General features: G+C 35.2%; 1 protein-coding gene across 4 annotated transcripts in view; it reads left to right on the top strand.

Moving 5' to 3' along the window:
* The first annotated feature begins 3,095 nt into the window (after window positions 1-3,095).
* The window catches only part of ADGRL4 (adhesion G protein-coupled receptor L4), a 125,153-nt gene continuing 106,624 nt past the window's right edge, over window positions 3,096-21,624 (top strand). For all 4 annotated transcript variants that reach the window (XM_036829567.1, XM_036829550.1, XM_036829541.1 and 1 more), the window contains exons 1-2: window positions 3,096-3,466; window positions 4,818-4,967. In XM_036829567.1, the coding sequence (XP_036685462.1) occupies window positions 3,445-3,466; window positions 4,818-4,967 (172 nt within the window). In that variant the 5' untranslated portion in view covers window positions 3,096-3,444. The remainder of the gene's footprint in view (window positions 3,467-4,817; window positions 4,968-21,624) is intronic.

The following is a 21,624-nucleotide window of genomic DNA, read 5'->3' as shown; positions in this document are numbered from 1 at the left end:
TCTACTAAGGCAGGCATTGTTATTTCCATGTTACAGTGGGTAAACTGGTCCCCGAAGAGGCTAAAGAATCTATTCATAATAAAAGTTAGAGCTAAACCCAGGTCTTCACAGTAAATACTTTCCATAGCAAACTTCAACCTGACCAAGAACCTTTCAAGGAAACCTGTTTAAATCCTGGCACCTTACAGACAGACCCAACATAGAACTAATCATGGATTTGATAAGATCTCGCATTGCAGGATGAATGTTTATACTAGTGTATTAAAACTGCAATTAGGTAGGCAGCTTAAAAGGATTTTACTTCCATGTGTTATATTTAGGCCAAAATCAAGCTCTAAAGGATTGTTATATCTTCAAAAGACTAGAAATGTCTCAGTGGTACCCAAATGAAGATCGTTGATAACATTTTAAATTTAAAGTTCTATATTTCTTTGAGAATACTTCTTTAACATATACTTTTCTCTCACAAGTAAAATATTTGGAATGAAAATTCAATATATTTTTTCTCATTAATGTAAAGACAACATATCCAAAATTATTCAGTTATTATATTTATTTCTCAGGAAAATGACTTTGAGTAATAAATTAAGTAATTTTGATTTTTACAAAGAACAATCTTAAAACTATAAGCATCATTAAACACTTCATGCTCACATTTTACTCTCCTGTATTTTCTTGATAAAAATATATGAATATGTGACAAAGTGAGAGAGTGGCATGCACATATATACACTACCAAATGTAAAATAGCTAGTGGGAAGCAACCGCACAGCACAGGGAGATCAGCTCTGTGCTTTGTGACCACCTAGAGGGGTGGGATAGGGAGGGTGGGAGGGAGGGAGATGCAAGAGGGAAGAGATATGGGGACATATGTATATGTATAACTGATTCACTTCGTTATAAAGCAGAAACTAACACACCATTGTAAAGCAATTATACTCCAATGAAGATGTTAAAAAATATATATATATATATGTGAATAAACTTTTACTTTTTAATAAGAACACACATGCAAAAAGAAAGTTTGGAAAATATTTTTAAATTGCATTTTACCTCATTTTTGTTATTTTTAAGCAATGCATGGAGAAAAATAATATTTTTTTAAATTGGTTGTCTTCTATTATCTTTAGTATAAAAATCAAGACTAAGCATGTGTGGCAGATCTATGGTGTAAACTATTTTATGACAGTGATTTTAAACATAGGTACAGTGTTTCAGTTTATAATGTGTCTTAGGAAATAATATATTTCTATATTTATGCCTTTTGAATGATGAGTATACACAATGACTTCATATGATAAGTACAGTGCAATGACTTCGGAAAAACTAGCTTCCCATAAATGGAGCCAGGTCTTCAGAACACCTCGAATTTTATATTATAAAACTGGGCTTGTTACTTTTTCCCCTTCGAAGCCACTCTTCATCCTATCTTTCCTCTTTTCGTGAATGGTTCCAACCTTGTGCTCACACAACTAGAAAATCTTCACACTCTGTTTTAAACCTATCCCTCAACCTTAGCAAGTCAACCAGATGTCAATTTTCTTTATCTAATCCTTTCTCCAATCTGTCCCTATCTCCCCCATCCCAATACTCCTATCCTGGTTCAGGCATTTGTAGTCTTATTTCCTGGACTATTCTGGCTTCCCTGCCTTTGATGTCTCCATAACATCCCTCATTTAGACTGCTGCCAGAGAGTTTTATTCACTGAATCACTGCCTAGCTTATTAAAAAAAAAAAAAAAAAAGGAATTTAGGGCATTTAAATCACCTTTCCAGACTTCCTGGGTAGCAATAACTGATGACTACTCATTTTTGCAATACCCTTCTCAGAGTGGTACCACTATAGAAGGAATATAGCAGGGTGACTGAGAGCACCAACTCAGAAGCAAAATAGCCTGGGTTTGAATCAAACCGGTCAGCTAGACTAGCTGTGTGACTCTGGGCAAATCACACAACACGTCTGTTCCTCATTTCCCTCATTTATTGTGGGACCACACTCAGGAGCTTTTTGTAGGAATTAAATTGAGCTAGAAAGGGTCCAGGAAAATGCAATAGAGAGCCAAGGAAATATGTCTATACATAAGTACTTGTATCATTGTGACTTGTGTCACTGTGACTAGTTTTAGCCCACTAAAACTAGTTGCCCCACTATTTAAAATCTTTTTGGAGTCCAAGGGTCATGGCTTGATCATCTTTGTGAGGGTACTCTCTGTACAAAGTAGATTCTTAGCAGAAGTTTGTTCAATTAAACAGAATGTATATGAAATGTGACAAAGGTGTGCCCAACTGTTTTTAGGTGGAATGACTTGTGTCAGTGACACAAACATCCGTTATTTCTTTTCTTTAAATCAGCTTTATTGAGGTATAATTTCCATGTGATAAAAGGCACAATTTTAAGAGATGAGTTCTGCCAAATGCATGCATTTAGGTAACCAGCCTCCCAATCAAAATGAATAGTATTCCCATTACCCCACATTTCCCTCTGTGTCTCTCTGCAGTGAATCCTCACTCCCCACTCCAACCTCAAGTGACCACTGGTCTGCTTTCTGTCTTATAGATCAGCCTTGCCTGCCAGTCATTTTTAATTTTTACACTAAAAATCTTTCCGTGTTTCAACCTGAACGATCCGTATCTATGTAATCAACTCATATGTAGTAACATGAAAGGAAAGCTATACACGATGCACCAGGTGTTCTGGGGAGGGGGCTGGTGAGGAGAAGGGTAAATTTTAGTTGAAAGTGGAAAACAGCATCTTGTACTTCATAGCCATTTAATCCTCGACACTTGGCTTTTCTGTTTGCTTGTTTTTTACTCGGTCATTTTAGACACGATCCTAACCTGTAGGCTCTGTAGGCAAGACAGAGTATCTTTATTCTACACTCTGGAACCCGGAGGCCCCACAAGGTGCGGCCTCAGTGCTGGAAACCAAGGCCCTGTTGTTTGGATCCAAGTTTCCAGCCTACTTCTGGGCCCAGAGTTCCTTAGGGAAACGCGTTAGTGAAGAAAAAAAAAAAAAAAGAAAAGCTGTGTCCCGGAATTGAGGTTGTAGGAAGGACCCCTGATAGGCAGTTCGGTAGGTTCTCTCGGGCCGGGGGACGCTCCACGGGACTCCGGAACGCATTGGCTTTGAGGGCGGCACCCTGAACGCTGCCTGCGGGAAGGGGACAACATCCCCCCGAGGGGTGCGCGGAGCGCAGCGGGCTGGCAGCCCCGAGGCCGGGGGTGAGGTCAGGGTGGCTTGGGGGCCGGGCCCGGACGTGGCCTGCAGACTCAGCGCTGGACGCGCGCACTCACACAAAAGAGGCCGGAAAGTGGCGGGAGGAAGCGGGCGCGTCACGGGGGCCGCAGCCGGGAGCCTGGCGCGCCCGCCCCGCCGCGTCCCAGGTACACGGCCCGCTCGCCCCGCCGCTCCGCCACCGCCACCGCCACGACCGCGGCGCCGCCAATGAGACTCCTCCCGCTCCTAGGTGAGTGCCCGCGCCCCGGTCGCCCGGGCTGCCCCGGGCCAGCACCTGTAGGGGACAGGCTATTTCCAAGGTGGAACTCACATGCCGAGTGCGTTTGGCCAAGACTCCAGGGGGAATTGACACAGTCCTTCTCAGGATGTTTTTCTCCTTGGCCTTTCAACTCTGGAGTTCGATATTCAGTACCCAGGGACCAAGTCATCTTTTTATTCCTGCTGACAGTCCTCAAAGTCCCAGACTTTGACCTTTCTTCTCATCTTCCCCCAAGACATTTGGGAAATCCAAACCATTAACACTTGTGGGAGGTTTCCTGGCCTTTCAAGGGGACTGCTGGCCCAGACTTTGGGTTCCTTTAAAATACCATTTCGATGATACTGTGCAGAAAGATAACAAATCACATCTTTGAAGCCGAATTAATTCTGGTTTAGACAGTATATACAGCCCTATGTGAGGCTGGGATTTAGAAATGAATGTTTAAGAATCTCTTGTTACCAGATAAGGACAACTTATCTCGGATGACTGTTTTCAGAGTAATGACTTTCAGGATTCATAACTGTCCATCCCAAGCGGGTTTGTCTTGAGAAGGCCTAGGACAACAATAAAAAAGGAACGTCCTACCCTTTTCCTTATCTTTTCCTAACAGCCCACAAAATACCATTGCCAACTTTGTTTTCAAAAACTCTGAAATAAAGGCTTGTTCTCGCTTATACTACACGTTATTGGTCATGTTTGTCTGGTGTTCCATTTCTGGAAGATCGATCTTTGACCAGTATGTTGAGTTGATTTTTTTCCCCTCTAATGGGAGAAAATGTAAAGGAAACTTTATTATGGAAAAGGCAGAATTTTAAAAGATAATTAGAACACAGAAAAAATATAATAATTGCATTTGTCCTCCTGAATGGTATGATATGTTGCTCTTCACCTTAAAATAACACAGATTTGACTTTGACAAGACACAAATACTCAGTTCACCTTGATTTCTTTCTGCACAGAATCATTCCCAGGGGAGGGATATTACTTTACAATCATGCAGCTACCTTTAAAAGTATCTCACCTCAAGGTGAAGGGTCCAGTGATGTAAGAATGCTGTTTTCTTTATAAAGCCAGGTTGCTTACTACATTTTAGCTTGGTTGAGGTTTACTTGATAAACACTGAGACTGAAGAAAAGCGTTACATTTTTTACTCACTTGCTCATGTCCTGTTATTTACCTAAATTCTCCTTTGGGAAATTCTCATAATGCATTTATCTAAATGGAAAGAAAGAAGGATAGTAATGTATATATCGTCTAACTCAACAGTGGGAGAAGGTTTTTCTTTTTCTTTTTGAAAAGGTGTATTCTCTATTTTCTTTAGTGGGTTTTTCCACTTTGCTGAATTGTTGCTACACTCAGAATTGTACCAGGACACCTTGTCTCCCAAATGCAAAATGTGAAATACGGAATGGAGCTGAAGGCTGCTATTGCAACATTGGGTTTTCAGGAAATGGTGTCACAATTTGTGAAGGTAAACAATCTTTATTACCTCTTTTGGAGTATATTGTAAGATTAAATTCTGATATGATTGCTTTTTTCTTATCGAAAAGTTAAGTTGTCTTACTTTATACTGTTTGGTTTCATGCTATTGATTAAAAAGCTTAATTAACGAAACGATAAGTTTAAACTTCCCAGGTCAAAATTTATACTTGATTATGGACTTTTGATGACTCCATGCATACCTTATTTTGGGTAAAGATTGCCCTTGAACTTAAGCTGGAAAACTAGGTTCTGAGAGCAGAGTCAATACCTTCAGGAACAAAAGAACAGAGAATTCATGAAGTCCAGGCTATACCCGTATGTGTTGCCCTCAGATACCTTCCTTAGTACTTGCCTATCTAAATTTGAGAATACCATTAAGAGATTCGAGGTTTTCTCCTGCATACCCTGGATATATACCCCGGAGAAAGAGAGAGAGAGAGAAAGAAAATTTTGAAATATATTCTTTTCTGAAAAAGTAGATCCCATTTATGGAACTTTAGGCTAGAGCCCAGAGCAAGAATGCCAGGAAAGTTCCTTCTAGGCTACAATTTAGCCCATTGACTTGATGAACAGAACACTATCCCATAATCAAATTTAAGTGATTTCTTGTCTGTGGTCTCCATCACCACCATGCCTCTTCTTTCCTCAAGCTTCACCCAGTCTTTATTCTCTCTTTCATTTTTAGTAGAATCTAGTTTAACTAGGTCAATAGAACAACATTCTGTGTAGGAGAGAGCGAGAAAAAAAAAAGTTCCAAGCTATGTAAATTAGTCTTAAAATATGATTAAATGGCAGTTTCAGACTGGAACTGTGTGGTATTACACTCCTAAATGTATTTAAGATAACATGGACTTTTTCTAATTAAGCCAGGATATTGTACATTGTTAATATTGCATGTGTTTGCTTATAGCATAAACAAGTTGCGTCTCGTGATTCAATTTGATAGGCTCTTAAAAAAGATTAAATACGCAGTATATAGTAAGACCAGACCTCATCATAATTAGTTTAATGCTTAAAAATGTGGAGCAAAGCTACAGTTGCTTAATGGTGCATTAGATCAGGCATTTCTGCTTGTACATGCAGCCGGGATTTGTAATTTACTATTCTACAAGCACTACAAAATTCTTTCCATAAATAATCTTAGATTTTTATTGTGCATTTAATTGAATGGCATTATGGCAAGTTGATAGTTGAGTGACCTTCAAAATATGGCATCAAACATATTAGTGCGCTTTTCCACTAATCATTGCAAATTGTACCAGAGTACTTCATAAGCAGTGTTGCCTTTTTGTTATTTAGATACTTTTCAAGTGTCATGACTACCATCATTAACATCAATAATTTTTCACAATTTGGACCTTCAGCAGCCAAGCAGTTCATAATCATGTTTTTAATGATTTTTTTTTAAAAACACATCTTCCATTATCCAATGCAATTGTTTTTCCGCCTGCTGTTTAGTAAATAGTCAGCTGAAGGGCAGAAAATATTTTCTGTTGAAAATAAAAATATTTCAAGAGCTTTGGCCCTGCAATTTCTTTTTATACAGAACACAGTTTGTAATGGGAATTTCTTTTCTTTTCAAGTTCTTCTTAAATTCCCTTATTTAAAGAATGGTACATATACACTTGTGTTAATATTCACTATCTGAGGTTTACAGTATCCTCTTAAAACTGTTCAAACAGTGGTTTTCATCTTTTTCACATTTTATTAATCCACTGACTAATTTGGGACACTTTTTTCAGTAAATATATTTAATATGATTTTTGGAATCAGAACACTGTGTTTTCAACTGCTGACTCGTCTAGGTTATATTTTGGGTTTGAAGAATCTTGTTGGCTTTTTTCATCTCTAAAGAGATTCCCCATCTTTCCTTATCTTTCTCTAAGATTGTTAGTAGGTCTCTAAGAAATCATTGGACAGAATTTTTGTTACAGAAGATGCCTGCTTTTTGAGGAGTGAAAATTGTTGTTTTTTGGCATCATTAACATCATCTTCATCATCTTCATAAAATCTGACTCCCTCCAAGGCATGCCAAATAAATGTCATGATAATAACCCAACCTTACTAAATGTATTCTGTTCCAAGAGCTAGTTTTGAACAAGTTATTTAGACTTTGGATTACGTGGTCCCACAGAAACAAGTTTTAATAGTAGTGAATTTATTTCACTTAATTATCTTTTTATTGAACAAGTATTTGTTGAGCACTTTCATCATCATCATTATCATTATCACGATCATCATCAGGATAGTTAAGATGTATTGTTCACTTAGTCCAAGATATTAATTAGCATAACATCTTCATCCGTTATTATTCCCATTTTATCTATAAGGAAATAGAGTGTTAAAAAGGTTAAGTGAAAATCTCAAGTGACACAACAAATAAGTAGTGGAGCCAAGATTTGAGCCCAAGTCTGTCTAATTCCAGTGCCTGTATTATTACTCACTGTGTTTGACCATAAGGCCTCTGCTTAACAGATACTGCTATGCCCTTGGGTTAAAATAATCAATAAGAAATTGACCTTGATTTCTAATATATCTGAGGACAGTTACAGAACTATGTTAATAATTTGATACAATGTTATAAAAGGTATTAAAAGAGGTAAGTTTGAGATGTGCAGTCAACAGCAAGGAAGCTTTCCAAGTGGAGGTGACATTTATGCTCAGAATTGAGAATAAATAGGTTTTATTAAGACCAACAAAGTGACAGAGAGAAGTCAGGCAAAAGGAATCAGCAGTAATAAAAGCCTAGAAGTTGAACATGTGTGTGTTTTTTTTTTAAGGAGCTCCAAGTATTTCACGCTGGATATATATCACAGGTATCTTAGTTGAGGGGTCAATGGCAATTAAGTCAAGATGTCAAAGGTATGGACTTTATTCTGTTAACAAAAGAAAGCCTTTGGCAGGTATTAAGTAGCTGAGTTACATGATAGATTATATGTATTAGAAAGATGACCCCATTAGGTAGAGTAAGAACGGATTAGCAAGGGTCAACTCACAAAGGCCATTTACCCAACCTGTAAAACCAATAGTACAGTTCATTATACTTTATGCTCCATCTACCCAATGTACTTTAATCTTCATATCAAGCAGTTGAAATAAAAACTACAGATGCTGTATTTTACTTACAAACAGTATTATTGCTGGTTATAACTAGCTTCTGTTGAACTCCACACTACAGCCCTTTGCATATGAGAGAAGCAGGACTCTGAAAGCTTAAGTGAGTTCCCCAGTGTCCCAGGCTAAAGTGATAAAGGTAGGACTCAAACCCTGGAATCTCAGCCTTCTCTAAATTACCAAAAATGTCAGCGTATTACCAGTCACCTGACATAATTAGTTTAGTACAGATTTTTAAACCAAAATTGGTATAACAGTATCATTTTAATAGGAATTTATTTATTACCACTTTATTGAGGTATTAATGGGAATTTATTACACACTTATCTTTATGCTGACATGTAAGTGTATTTTAAGATAGGAGGTGAAAAAGTGTGGAGAAATTTGGGGGAACATTTAAAGGCTTTTGAAATTGTTGATGATGTTTAACTATAAAATGTAGGTTATTTTAGTTCTTTAAACGTATATTACTATTGCCATTCCTTATGGTTCTCAGTACATTTTTGGCTACCTTCTAGTGCACAGTAGTTACAAATATAGGAAGTTAAAGATCCCTCCCTCCTCCCCCAGGTAATTATGAAAGTGTTAAAAAAGGGAAGGAAGGTTAGAATGGCTGAAAGAATCTTTGGCTACACCTAAAACACTATATTGCTTGAGTTGGAATAAACTGAGCTGTGAGAAGCAAGAAGCAGGAACCAGGGGAACGATGCAGTGCAGTGCATGTTTGGGTGTAAGGATGGGGGGTGGTGAGAAAATAGTCTCCCTACTCTCATCTCAGCTCAGTAAGTGGGGCTGTTTTTTGGGAAGTTTCATGGAACAAGAATGGGTAGGAAGAAAACAACTGCCCCAGGTAAGGAGAGGAAGGGTCAGGAAGGACGTAATTGACTACCAGTACGCATGTATAAAAATCTTTTCAGAGGTTGAGACATGCCTATTATGAACAACATCACAAGCACTTTACAGAAAATAATGAAGTCTTGGTGCCTGACTCAGGGAGACATACTGTATGATTAAAAAGTAGTTTTTCATTATTATCTAATAACCATATGTATGCTTGTAAAATTCAACTGGAAGAATATCATAATAAACTAGAGAGCAGTATGAGGCTGGTAAAGGTAAAGAGAACAGTGTCACAATAGCTATCTAAAGAGCAGAATGTGGGAGAAGTATTAATTAAAATAGTCCACTAGCATGAATCAGCCCAGGATAAAATAAAAGTGCTGAGGACATGTGATTGCTTCCATAACAATTTTTTCTTTAGTAATAAAGAGGATGCTCATCAAAATAGGCAAACCAATAGTCATTAGAACAGATTCAAAGCATAAAAAATGTATATGTCATGAATATACACATCAGTTAACACAATTAGATATACTATCTAAACTATGTCCTACAAATAATAACCGTAGCTGTAAATATTTAATGAAATGATGATATCCGTAATAGAAATGTGAACAGAAAAATAACTCTTACATACTCTTCTTTCCATCACATCTCAATGATATTTCATATTTAATAATGACATATACATATAGTCAAAGCTATATAACATACATATACCTTTTCACTTTTATGAGGTATAGTCACATTCTGTATGTGAATGATTTTTCAGAACAAACATGCCAGAATAACAAACTAATTGGTGTCACCCATTTCTCACTCAATTAAGTATCATTGTGTAAGATGGTTTAATTATGAAAATGATGCTATCAGTGCTTAAAATTTTATTAGAACTCTTACTTTATAATTTATATGTGTAATATAATAAATTAAATTTAAATAAATTATTTAAGTATATATATATTTTTTCCTATCCTCAATGACAGTGAGATTTGGAGAGTGGATTTAATCTTCAGAAACAACTAAGAGAAACTTTTAACCAAATCTGATGGGTGAAGTGGAAGATTAATTGCCAAAATGGTTTTAAGAAAATGGTGTGTGGTTATAAAGTAATATGAGGTGAAATACTTTTCATGAGTAGCATGGAACAGAGACAGTTTTTTAAGTTTTGAAATGTTTTGATATTGCATATAATAGCGAGATCACTAGAATAAATGTACTGACTTTCAAGTTGTTAATTCTCATTGGGATGCTTATGTTCTGTTATTTGTTTAAAGATAGTTGTATTATTTTCATGCATTCATTTCATAAGCATTATCTGTTCATCATGAATCCAATTCCAAAGGGCATTGTTAATATCTCTAGCTCTAAAAGTAACAAAGATAAACCCAACACATTGTTGAACTAGATTCTAAGTGTATACCAGCTTACTTAGAAATATTTTTGTTAATACAAATATTTTATGAAATAAACCTTACAATGTAGGACAAAAATGTCATAAAATGTATCAGTGCATTTTGGGGAACAGGTCAAGCATTTTCTTATATGATAAACATCATCATTACCTTTTTAAAACATCATCATTACCTTTACTTATTTAAACAATTGGAATATTCATTTTGGCCCTGTCATTTTTGAAACCTAGCTTTGAAAATTTAAAATATGGTACCCTTAATAATTTAGCATACCAACATTTTATTTCTGTTACCAAAAAAGATGGTCCATCAGTTTAGTTCTGTCATGAACATGGCAAATTAAATAGTCTGGTTACCAAAGTTAGTCTATTTATTGAGTGAGACAGTTGGAACAAAAACAAGGAAAGTTAAAGTTTATAATCGTCTTTAAATTGTACTGATATTTAACTTCTGTGGAGTTACATACCCAGAAGATAGAGTGGATCAAAACTTCCTGCATCAGGTCCCTCTAGAAAAGTGATTTTTCACAGCAGCTTCTAAATCTTTTTTGTCTTAAGGCTGCAAATGGGTATCTTTTGAATATTTGTTTTCATTTCTCATCTGGCATCATCAGCTCTCCTAGTAGTTCATCTACAACTTTTCTTATCCTTTTACATTTATTACATTTTGTAGTATTGCAACTTAGGAGTACAGCATTGAGTAGCAGCCAGGGCTAGCATTTTCTTTAATTTTTCCCTTTCTCTCTCTCTTTTTCTCTCTGCCCCCCTCTCTATGTCTTTCTCTCTTTTCTTCTTATTCCAGTCCATAGAAGGTGGTGTCTTCTGGTTTTTAAGTAATATTTAAGGAATATTTGAAGATTTAGAAATCTATGTCTCAATAGCATTACATCCACATCTTCCTTCATATGTAATATGTTACTAAAAACTCTTGAGGAAGCAAAATTTTTTTTGTAAAACAAGTGTATTTTTACATACTCCAGAGGAATTTCTTAGGAAAATGAATACTAACACAAACTTGGAAAAGTATGAACTCTAACGTGCTTCTAGATAGCTGTGTATCAACTTTTTTTAAAGTGAGGTGCATATTTCCATGGGCATTCTTGTACTGAATGGAAAATGTAACCTGTTTAAAAAATGATAATCTAAGTTAACCCAAGGCTTACATTCCAGGATGCATGATTTCTGTGAACTTCATCCAAATAAATAAAATACCTTTGCCAATTTCAGAAATTCTTTTCCTTGTAATTAGAAATATGACCTCTTTCGTCTGTTGACAAGAAGGGTTACACAATAGAGAGAACAAACTCAAGCACAATAATTAAGTAGAACCTGTTCAAAAAATCCACTCTATAAGATTACAAATTCTTTTACCAGATAAAAATAGAAAAATAAAAGAATAAACCATTATAGAAACCATCTTTATGCTAGTATTTTATTTATTTATTTATTTTTGATTTCTCAACTTTTTTATTTATCAAAATTGTTATAAAAAAAGCTTCCATATTTTTTCCTAATAAATTGTTTCCAATCCAAGTTGTCACTATAATGGTTCTATGATATTAATAATTTGAGCCCTAATACCCTGCTTAAAATAATCATTTATTTGTCTTATGAATAAGTTCAGGGTTCAAATGCAAAAGTTTTAAAAGGATATACTGTAAAACATCTATGTCATCCCTCTGAAGGAAAGAAGGAGGGGAGAAAGGAAGGAAGGAAAGAAGGACAAAACATTGAATTTGCCCTCAGTTTAGCTGCCACTTCCTAAGGGAAGCCCTTCCCAACTCCAGACCCCCAGGCATCACAAATAATTGGCAGTTTGTACATATTGACCATCTTTACCCATTTCACCCACCCTCCACCCCCTGCCTCTGGTAACCACCAGTCTATGTATCTATGAGCTTTTTTAAAAATTCCATATAAAGTGAGATCATACAGGATTTTTCTTTCTCTGTCTGACATATTTTACCTAGCATAACGCTCTCACGGTCCATTCATGCTGTCACAAATGGCAGGATTTGCTTCTTTCTCATGGTTGAATTTTATATATATATATATATATATAATTTTATATATATATAATTTTATATATATATAAATAAATAATTTGGCATATTATGCCAAATGTCCTTTATCCATTTATCCATCGATGAACACAGGGGTTTCCAAGTCTTGGCTGTTGTAAATAATGCTGCAGTGAATACGGGGGTACAGATTTCATTTTGAATTAGAGTTTCTGTTTCCTTCATACAAATACCAAGTAGTGGAATTGCTGGATCATATGATAGTTCTATTTTTAATTTTTTGAGGACCTCCATACTGTTTTCCATAGTGGCTGCACCAATTTACATTCCTACCAACAGTGCACAAGGCTTCCCTTTTCTCCACACCCTTGCCAACACTTGTTAGTTCCTGTCTTTTTGATATTAGCCATTCTAACCTGTATGAGGTGATATCTCTTTGTGGTTTGATTTGCATTTCTCTGCTGATTAGTGATTTTAGGTGCCTTTTTAATTACATGCTGGCCATCCCTGTATCTTCTTTGTAAAAATGTCTATTCAGCTCCTCTGCCCATTTTTTAGTTGGATTTTTTTCTTATTTTTTTGCTATGAGTTCTTCATATAATTTGAATACTAACCCCTTATAAGATATATGATTTGTAAAAATTTTCTCCCATTCGGTACGTTGTCTTTTCATTTTGTTGTTGGTTTCCTTTGTTGTGCTTTTTAGTTGGATGTAGCCCCACTTGTTTATTTTTGCTTTTGTTGCCTTTACTTGGATCAACGTCTTTGCATAAGTTCTGGAAACAACTCTTTCATAGTTTCCATGGATCGTTTTTAGGGGAGAGGGTGAGTGAGATGAACTACTGGTGAAAGGAGGGTCAGTGTGTCGAACTATAGCCTCTGTTACTGTAGGTGGCCTCAAGGCCACAACTGATAGTCATTGTCTATCACCCCAAAAGGAAACACTGTACCCATTGAGAAGATACTACTTCTCTCTCTCTATCAGGCCCTGGAGACCACCAATCTGCTTTCTTTCTCTATGGATTTACTTATTCTGGATATTTCAGATAAATGGAATCATACAATGTGTGACCTTTGTGTCTGGCATCTTTCATTTAGCATGATGTTTGTGAGAATCATCCACACTGTAATATGTATTAGTATTTCATTCCTTAAAAAAATGTTTTTGGCCGTGTAATTGTTTGATATTTAATTGCTCCATTCCTTTTTATGACTGAATTACTATTCCACTGTAGGTATATACCACAATTTGTTTATTCATTCATCCATTGATGGACTTTTGGGTTATTTCTGTGATTTTTCTATTGTGAATAGTGCTGCTATAAACATGTGTGTACGTAGGTTTGTTTGAGTGTTTGTTTTCAATGATTTAGGAGTGGAATTGCTGAGTCATATGGTAATTCTATGTTTATCCCAAAAAACACACCCAAAGAAACTTCCTGAAAGTCTGTCCTTGTCTCAGAATCAACTTTTCAGGGAACATGACCTGCAACAGTATGGACAGTGTCCCATGAGAGCTTATTAGTATTTTATTTTTAAAAAGAAAAGGAAAAAAGAACTTGTGTCATTTGAGTTTTGCTGATCAGCTCCACAGTTTTAAAACTAAAAACTTCTCCATATCTCTTCCCTCTATTTGTATAGCTGATTCACTTTGTTATAAAGCAGAAACTAACACACCATTGTAAAGCAATTATAGTCCAATAACAATGTTAAAAAACTAAAAACTAAAAACTTCTCTTATCTAACTGGACAAGGTCATTTTTTGCAGACTAAGTTTCAGGAATCATTTTTCTAAGTCATCCTGTTTCATGTTTATCTCACTGGACAGTTATGACAATGAATGAGATACAAACTAAGAAGTATCCTGAGATCTTAAAGAAAGGTGTAATATGAATCTATGATTTTGGATTTTCCCAACTAATCTATAATGAAACGTGAAAATGTTTCTTCATGTAGAAGTCTCATTTATTTTTGATTACTTTTTAATCAGTATTATCTACATGGATTCATTGCATATTTAGAATCAGAAAAGTAATATCAGATAACTAATAGCACAGAGCATTAAACAGAAATAGTAAATATCAACACAGAAATTCTGAGTTCTAATATCAATAATCAAAAACACTTATTCAAATTTCTCTGTTAAATCAATCCTATATAAGACTTACTATCTGATTTGACATTATCAGAGTGCTGGGTTTTTTTTCAAGTGAAAACTATCAATTTGTTTTTACTGCAGGCTAAAATGTTGATTCATCATATATATATATTTATATACGTACGTCATATAATATGTGTTGCTGATGATAAAGCATCAATAGCAATAAAATTGTATATCATTTTTCTAGCATTAGTTTTCAGTTTTGGCATGCAAAGTGAACATGGCAGTTGTACCATCTTATATTTTATGTTCAGTCATATCTTTAGGAACTGCTAGGAAATTTAAATTAAGTGAAAATTGTGCTCTAAATGTGGAATTTTCATACATTTTAAACCTCTGTTGCTTTTCAAGAAAATATTGGCATAAAGAAGAACAAAGGAATTTGGAGATAGCACCTTTAACACCATAAAGTGACTCACTGAGTCTCAATTTTTTCGCTTTGCTTATTAAAATTCTATTATTTTGTCAATATTTTAAGATTGCTAACTTCATTTTGCAAAATTGATGATATTTCTTTTGTTGTTGGAATGTCAGTTTTCTACAGTCCCAGTTTTAATAGGGCATTAGCATACTTCATAGCCAACTCCCAGTTATTTTGGAAGCAAATTAACCAGTCTTCTGATTATCCATTTTCGCATTATTTCTCTTCTGCCTTACTTAGTCTCTTTAATGCTTAAATAAGGAACTTCAGATTTACAGCTTATTCCGAAAAAAGAGTAATAATATTGGTATTAATTTGAGTGCTTTCTCTGAGCTACCGTCTATTCTAAGCACTTTACATGAATTTATAAATTTAATCCTCATAACAACTCTGAAGTAAAAGCTAGTATTATTCTCAATTTATAGGTTAAATAATTTTCCCAGAGAAAGTAGCTTCAAACAATCTTCTCATATGATCCTCAAACTACTATGTGAATTGTCTGCAAATAATGAAATTGAATCTCATTAAGAAAAAAATGAATTATTTTGGTTCTACCCCTCCTACCTCGATTCTGCTTTTTTTGTGCTACATTATCAAAACAACTGATAAAAAGAAAAAAAAAATGTGTGGTGTGTATATTTATGATACCTTAGGAATAAGTGCAGAGAAGTTAAAACTATTTACAAGTTTTAATAGCTTGATGAAAATCATAGGCCAGGAACAATTGTTTAACTCCTGTTTATCTATCTCTTTCAAGCCCAGTGAATTGAAAATAAAATCAATGAAATCAAAGGAGGCTCATGAGAAGTCTACAAATTAAGAGTGAACTTCTCAAAGCAGAATCCAGTGCTACAAATGGGGTTAGTTCAATGTACACAGAGAAGGCTTCAGTGAAGATGGTGTCTTTTCCCTGTGGTGGTCATATTCCCAGAAAGGGAGTGGAAATCTAGGTGATTGGTTGGGACATTATTTTCCTAAAACTGTACAGATTGATCTCCCTATTTCCCATTGGTGTTTGCTCCCAAATAAAGCCAAGAAAATACTCTCAAAGGAAACTTTGTCATCTGCCTGTCATCACCTAAGGTGCAAATTAATACTACCTTTCTGCCCACTCCCCACCTATGCTACCTGGAATAATGCCTGAAACTTGCCCCACCCATGTATGCAGCAAACCCAGAACTCTTGCGCTAAAGAGGTTGTAATTGTCAGGCAAAACCTGGGTCATGGTACCTGTGATAATCAACATTGTTCTTTAGTTATAAACATAAGGGTCTTTTAAGGATAACCAGTCATTGGAGAAAAGCCAAAAATACAAACACAAAGATGAATAAATAGAACTGGCCTGAAAAAGATACTTTCTAGGGAGAGAAAAGAGGTTGAAGGAAAAACTCCAGTTGATACCCTCAAAGAGATTCTCAAAACTTTTGCATCCTAACAAACAAAACAAATAGAATAGGCTTCTGTGTGTGAAAGAGCTATTATACCAGAAAAAATACTTTCTTCTTTGGTATATCCCATAACCTTTGTGCTACTCAATTCCTTGTACCTCCTTTATCCTTTTATTCATCCCCTTTCTTAGAAATCCATCAAGACAATAAGCTGGTAAAATTGTCAGTAATGCAAGCAATTCTTAAAAATCACCAGAAGATTGAGACTAAAGTCTCTATTCCTGGGTTTTCTCTCCTATGAAAATGATCACACACCGAACAGGGAAACTACAAATTTCAAATTTTCTTACACATTAGTAGAAGATACCCCTGGACTGCATAAGTCAGGATATTCTTAAGTTCATCAGCTGAGTACAATCCCCCTTTTTATAATAACCCAATTTCACCCCCTTGTGATCTTTTCCATTATCTCTGCCTTCACCTCTCCCAAATTCCTCCCCTAGTTTATCTCAAAGGTGAAACAGGGTAGTCAATGTGTCTTTTGGCCCTAATTCCATGATTTGCTGGTAATTTTTCACATATAATCTCATTAATATGGGGATAGAGCCCATACTTGGTAACCAGGAATAGTGCATTGTTGTTGAAGAACTTCTGCTCCATTTGATTGAACTCAAACTTTGTTTTTGACTTACTTACAAATTCTGTGGTTATAATATTGTAATTATCTGCAGTTTCCAACCTATGTTGTTTGTTTTCCCTGAGTAATTTCCTGAATTCACTGGCTAATACTCTTGATAGTTCATAAAAAAGATCTATTTTTCTCCTCCAATAAAATATATTTATCTTCTGATCTATGTTATTCCCAAATTGAGGCAATAATGTGCAATAAAGCAGCAGAAAAATAATACCCAGAGACTGCAGAACTAAAAGGCAAAGATGGAAAAATACGAGAACAACATGGAGAACCTAATATTCATCTAATAGAAGTCTTATTAAAGTAGGATCAGACAAGATTTAGCAAAGGAAATAACAAAAGATATAAGACAATTTCCCAGAGCTTAAGAAACACATGAATCTTCAGTTAAAAGAGTCCTCTAATATTCAACTGTCTTTTGCATAATATGTTTGTGCCTTGCTTCTCAGCTTATGTTTAAGGAATACCTATTGATATCTTGCAATAAAAGAAGAGTATAGTTTACTCCATAACCTGTCATTTTTATTGATACATTCAAGATGTTTATTACCTTTATGTACCTAAATAATAGAATATATAGGCTGCTTCATTCCTGTAGCATAGGTGAAAACCTACTCAAATCATGGGGACAGAGTGAGAAAAAGTGCTTTTCAAAACAACAGTTGAGTGACTCTTACCATCAGGAGAGTGAATAGATGCCAAGCAGCCAAAAATCAACAATGACCACTACAAGAAGAGTTTCTATCAATCCTTTGGGCCTCCATTTCTACATCCATCTACTTTCATTTAACCCTTTTCTGAGACTAATTCTAGTTTAAGAAAGGAGGGGTATATTTTAGAAATACTGTGATATTACCCCATCATCTAAAAAATAAAATAATTACTACACCAAAGTCTTATCTTCCAGGTTCCCATTATTGGATCCCTTTGTTATATCCTTGTATCTCAGTAACTGAGAGCCAGCCCTGTAATTTGAACCCTCCTAGTATGTCATGCTCGAGTAACTAAATTCTCTGATAATAAATTCTCATATGACTGTGATGAGGTCTCCAAGCTTGTTATATATATTCTAGTCCTGTTCAACTGGGACTGTTATGGTAATGGTTATTAATGTCTCTCTCAGCTTTAAAATTCTTTGATTCTGTTATTGTGAGACTTTCATTTGGACTGTAGTCAATATACAGTTCATCTACTTTTTGGGTAACTAATGGATTTTCGGCTCAATTTAAAACATGAAAGTGAAACAGATATGGATTTTGGTCTCTTGCCTCTAAACTCAGTGCACTTTCCACTCTACTACCCTGCTTTTTACTGCGATCTCTGGAGCTGGCATGACCGATGCAGGTGAGGCTTTCATCTACTGCTTGTTCTCCCTTCTCCCTATTCATGGCCGTAACACCATCATGATACTCTTTTCTGCTGAACCAGGATGTGACCTCAAAGTTCTTCTCCAGGCAGATGTTACAAATCAGTAGAGGCAGGCACATAAATAAAACTTATTTTCCATTATTTCCATGATTGTTTTCTCTGGTGATTTCCTCCTTTGAAAGGAACTTCTGGACAAATCTTCAGTGAACCCCCCTGTATTACAGTGCTAAAAAGTAAGGTATTAAATAGGATATGATCAGCAAGAGGAGTGCTATATCAGAGTCACCTGAATCATAAAAAAAGAAACAAGAAGGCTATAAACCTTGATTTTTATATTTGCTCCCCTCTGGGAAAGGTTTAGTCACTGTTGTATGTGGTTGAGAGAACCCCTTTTGAATAAAATGATACACATATTCATTATGTGGGGAGGAGGGTTATGATTCATGTGATTTTATAAGTACCATTTCATGAACAATCTGGAACCAAATGCTACAAAATAGAACTTGTCCTTGTGTTGCAATTTCAAAAGAACATTGATGATTGTTTATTTATAACTGTGATGGGCCAGGGATGTTGAGAGTGGACTTGATCAGAGGGGCAGTCTTCTCAGCTGGAAACCTGTAGCTAAATTTCTCCATCCTGAGGATTTCATATAGTTCCAGGCATCAAAATACTTTGTGTCAGACTCAATAAATGGGACAGGATAATCAGCTGTGTGTGTGCTCAGGAAAGAAATCAGGCACTTTTAATGTTGGAAAAATTATAAACTGAGATTCATTGTCTAAAACTCAATACACATGTCACTTTCTTTGCAAGGCCTTATTTCTATATGTTAAGAAAAATTGTTTGCTTTTTCATCTTCTCATAATTTCTTTTTTATTTTTGCATCAGTTCATGATATTGGAATAAGTGTTGATGGAGTCTGCCTGCTTTTTTTTTTTTTAACATCTTTATTGGAGTATAATTGCTTTACAATGTTGTGTTAGTTTCCTCTGTATAACAAAGTGAATCTGCTATATGCATACGTCTATCCCCATATCCCTTCCCTCTTGCGTCTCCCTCTCACCCTCCTTATCCCACCCCTCTAGGTGGTGGCAAAGAACTGAGCTGATCTCCCTGTGCTATGCAGCTGCTTCCCACTAGCTCTCGATTTTACATTTGGTAGTGTATATATGTCAATGTTACTCTGTCACTTCATCCCATCTTGCCCTTCCCCCTCCCATGTCCTCAAGGACAGGAATAAAGACACAGACATAGAGAATGCCTGCTTTTTAATAGTGCCTGGGGAATCCCAACAGTGACTGCTGTTTGAGGAGAGTAACTAATTCTTATTCTTGAGTGGATCCTTGGAAACTACCAAAATTCCTTGGATCCAATCTGTAAAATACTATGGATTGTTTGTGAGTGGTTACTCTGATTGGTTGGTGCCCCATTCTTATTGTTCCTTGCCTATGCTGAATTTATTAAGACACTCTGGGTGGTATTCCTGCTTGCATGGACCAGCACCTAGATTTGCTTGAATTCTATACATTGTAAGAGACCCATATAGCAAGATTACATTAGGTATAACCCCATCCCAAATATTTTGCTGTAAATAAAGACTATCCATTATAGCCAGATAGAAAGTGTGCATGAATGATCAGTTTGCTTAATAAACTTCACATTGGTTTTCTCCAAACTGTCTTTCCCTATTTCATTTTGAGTGATCAACTGTGCAAGACTGAATTTCCATTAACTTATCTATTGCTCTTTTGAACATTTTCATGAATTAGGAAGCAGTATGTCCTAAAGCAGGGCCATTTGCGATATTGGCACTAATACCTTGTGATGACCTCCTGTTTTTGAAGCACCCTGGCCCTAATCTTCAGAGTCCCAGGAGTCACATTGACTACGGTATTTTTTTTCTGCATCTGATGTGTCACATATGCTGTTTTCATAGAAATCCTAGTAATTGTGAAATTATTAGCACTTGGAAAAATGATATTTTCACTTCTAAGCATATTAGTACTTTGTTCTTTCTTTAATTTCAAAACAGAATTTTATTCTGTGTTGTTGAAAATATCTGTCTCACATTTATCACTCTTTCCCATGAACTAATCTTTTTAAATACAACATTACATGAAGCTGTATTTATACTTCAGTTACCTACTTAAGGTGAAGTTTTATCTTTTTTTGCATTAGTATGTACAAAGTGAAGGACAAATTTTATTTTGTTTTTTTATCAAACTCTAAATTTGATTAAATAGAATAAATTATCACATGAATGAATGGGGAAGAAAAAAATATTCTTACTCTCTGTAACTTTAAATTACTTCATTAGAATTTTAATACTTCCAATATATAAAGATTATGAAGAAAATAGTCTTCATCTATAAAAATGTTGTGTTTAATTTTTTAAAATGTGTTGTAACCCTTCCTAAGAGTTATTCACTTCCTTGCTTTAGGAAACATTCCTTTCATGCTATCTAGCAGTGCTGAAATCAACTAAAAGAGTATATGTTTAGGAGGATGTGGGAAAAATGCTTTGAAAAACTCTAATGTATTATCTCAGATAATTTCTTCTTCTTGTCTTCTTGAGATATGATTTTATATCCCATATTTTACCAACCATCAAACTGGTGCCAAGAATCTGAATTTATTTATTTATTTATTTATTTATTTTATTATTAACTATTTTAATAGCACTAATCTGTGTTTCAAAAGATAGTTTAAAAGTTAAACCTCCTTACATCTTCATCAGTAAAATCAAAATATATATCCCAATACAAACGGGCAAAGGACAATTTATAAATAAATAAATAAAATGGTCAAATTGAGTAAGTTTACAACATCATTAATAACAAAAACCATTGAAATTAAATGAAATCTGAATTTATAATAAATAGATTTTTTAATTTGTTGGTCAGCTGTATGAGATAATACCACTATGTAGTGTACATTATACAGCATCTGTATAAATGTATCAAGCATTTTGAATGTTAAAAAACAGAACAAATCATTTTTGTCTGCCATGAAAGTTGTGATTTTCTGGATATTAAAACATTAAGGCAGTATTATTGATACATTTCAGCTCCTTTAACTATTTTGGTCCATTGCCATTGAGGGAAAAGGTACCAGGACTTAAATTACTGTGGTCTCATATGTAATTGTGGGTAGAGTGAGAATAAGGATTTTAGGAGAAAAAAACATTCTGTTTAAAGAAATTGGAATATAGAGAAAGAACTC

This window comes from Balaenoptera musculus, chromosome 1 (genome assembly GCF_009873245.2).
Source record: "Balaenoptera musculus isolate JJ_BM4_2016_0621 chromosome 1, mBalMus1.pri.v3, whole genome shotgun sequence".
Classification (NCBI taxonomy): domain Eukaryota; kingdom Metazoa; phylum Chordata; class Mammalia; order Artiodactyla; family Balaenopteridae; genus Balaenoptera; species Balaenoptera musculus.
The sequence above is the reverse complement of the archived record's forward strand: the minus strand, read 5'-3'. Positions and strand labels throughout refer to the sequence as shown.